The sequence below is a fragment of the Cariama cristata genome, unplaced genomic scaffold (genome assembly GCF_000690535.1).
Source record: "Cariama cristata isolate BGI_N322 unplaced genomic scaffold, ASM69053v1 scaffold32334, whole genome shotgun sequence".
Taxonomy (NCBI): domain Eukaryota; kingdom Metazoa; phylum Chordata; class Aves; order Cariamiformes; family Cariamidae; genus Cariama; species Cariama cristata.
Window position 1 is genome coordinate 3,137 of NW_009611951.1, and position 2,291 is coordinate 5,427.

At 47.9% G+C, this 2,291-nt stretch overlaps 1 protein-coding gene across 1 annotated transcript in view; it reads left to right on the top strand.

Annotated features, from left to right (window-relative positions):
- TMED8 (transmembrane emp24 protein transport domain containing 8) overlaps positions 1–1,940 on the top strand; it is a gene marked incomplete at its 5' end in the record, with an annotated part of 4,183 nt that extends 2,243 nt beyond the window's left edge. Inside the window, 2 exons of the mRNA XM_009698423.1 lie at positions 159–458; positions 1,470–1,940. Of these exons, the coding sequence (XP_009696725.1) occupies positions 159–458; positions 1,470–1,687 (518 nt within the window). The remainder of the gene's footprint in view (positions 1–158; positions 459–1,469) is intronic.
- Between the last annotated feature and the right edge of the window lie 351 nt (positions 1,941–2,291).

A 2,291-nucleotide genomic window follows, 5' to 3' on the forward strand; every position in this document is an offset into this window, starting at 1 on the left:
TGCTCCTCGCTAGTGAGTGGGAAGACTTCATGTCGGCAGCTTCTGGGAGCATGCTTCAGAATGCAAAAGCCTTATCGGAAATAGCCTCACTGTTTTCAGATAACGGTTTGTCAGTAGTGAAAAGTCAGGTGAGCCCACAATCTTTTCCCTTGTCTCAGCTCAGCCTCCCCCTCTGGCTGCACCCACCCTGTGGACCACTGAGAAGACAAAGGAATTCAAAGCCAAGATGGGAAAGGAGAAGAATGGCCGGATGGTGGTGAAGCGAGGCGAGGTGGTGACAGTCCGTGTGCCAACCCATCCTGATGGGAAATGCATTTGCTGGGAGTTCGCTACAGATGACTACGACATTGGGTTTGGAGTCTATTTTGACTGGACCGCAGTTACTAGCACTGCCATTACTGTTCAGGTCAGCGAATCCAGTGATGAGGAGGATGAAGAGGAGGAGGAAGAAATTGAAGGTTAGTGCAGAGCTTATAAGGGTTAATTTGTGGTGCTTGTTGCCATGCTGCTGAGAGTGTCTGTCAGATGCTGTAATTTCCATCTACTTTGTTTACTCAGCCCACTTGTTATCTCTGCAGCCTTTTGGGTTCTTGGTTAGGCTGTGATGAGAAAGCATTTAGCCCTTCCTGCTTCAGTGTATGTCAATGGCTGTCTTTCTCCAAGAGTGTTCTTAAAATTGAACACATTGAAAAATAAAACCAGAATTTGCTTACTCAACTTTTAGCTGATAAAAAGATTAGGGTCTGAAATTTTAACTTGACTGTTTTTATTAGCCTCTCAGCCTGAGAAATTTCTGGTGGTGAGCAGGAGCAAAAACGTTTTGTTTCTGTTTTTTTTTTTTTTGGTTGGTGGTTTTTTCCCCCAGTACATCACTAGCTCCTCCTGACTGCCTTTGAGAGGATTGCTACCTGTGTCTTTGTATTTGTGAAACACAGAGTGATGTCTGTTTTGTGACTTCTGTGTATGTGTGACCAGCATAGCTGGGGGGTTGGTGTCTGAAATTAGTTTTGCAGGTTCTCCAAAGAGCGGTAGGTTCCTGTATGAGGAATCCTCTTGGAGAAGTGAATTGAGGACATAAACACAGTGAGGTTATAGCTAAGAGCTTTCCCACCTTTCTTTTGCTTCAAGTCTATATCACTGGACCAGTGTTGTGTGTATAAAAGCAGTGAGGTGTCTAAAAGGTAAGTCCAGGGAGAGGAGATGAGGCTGACAGGCAAGTGGATACTGTCCTGTCAGTATTCACAAGAGAACTGGATCTCGGCATGTCCTTTGTCCTGATAAGGAGAGCTGGATTTTGTGGGCGTTATTTGCAGAAAAGTCAGAATAGATGCTATGGGTAATGTTATCATAGTTAGCCTTCCTTATATCTGCATGCCCCTGATGCATTCTGCTCTTGTTGATCTTTTTCTGGACTACCTAGTGGCTTAACTGGCTCTGGCCTACTTACTTGTCTCTTCTCTCCCATTCAGGACTCGCCCCTGTTGGTGATGTGGAAAGAGGCTCCAAAAGCTATCTGCGGAACCGCTATGGAGAGATCATGCCCGTATATCGGAGGAACAGCCATCGGGAGGTGCAGGCAGGCAGCCACGAGTACCCAGGCGAGGGCATCTACCTGCTGAAATTTGATAACTCGTACTCTCTGCTCCGCAATAAGACTCTGTTCTTTCATGTCTATTACACCAGCTGAAGAAAAGAGAAGGGGCAGGGACGGCAGGCAGGTAATGGTGAGTGTGGCAGGCTGCCACCTAGCCCTGGTACCGCCTGGTGGGTGCTGCTGTGTGACAGAACCAAGGCACAAGTCTGCTGGCTCTTCTTCAGACACTAACTGGTTTCTTCCTACACCCTCTTTCCCCACTGTCCCAGTGGAGAAAGGTAGTTGTGACTGCCTGGTTGTCCACAGGCAGCTGTTCTTTCTCTAGAACTTCGGGAGGTCTGCTCTGTACAGGCATTGGGCTGGGCCTTCGTGTCACAGCTGGTAAATGCCCAGAGGCCAGGTTCAGGTGGTCATGGCTTCAATTTGTCATGCTGGTACGAAACAAAGTGAAAATATTCTTGATCTGTTAACTGTTTTGTGACTAACTTTTCCAACTCTTCTGCTGCATCTGCATCACTAGAGGGCGGCTGTCAGCTGCAGCGAGCCAAAAGCACAGCTGGCTTGTCACCTAGCCACTGATAATCTCATCACCTATCACTGCTCCATGTCACCAGCAGCTGGTGCTTCTTTCACTGGTGTGGGTGGGGGTGCAGCTGGCCAGCGGCAGCCCACACTGCAGTGGCTAGTCCATGCTGCA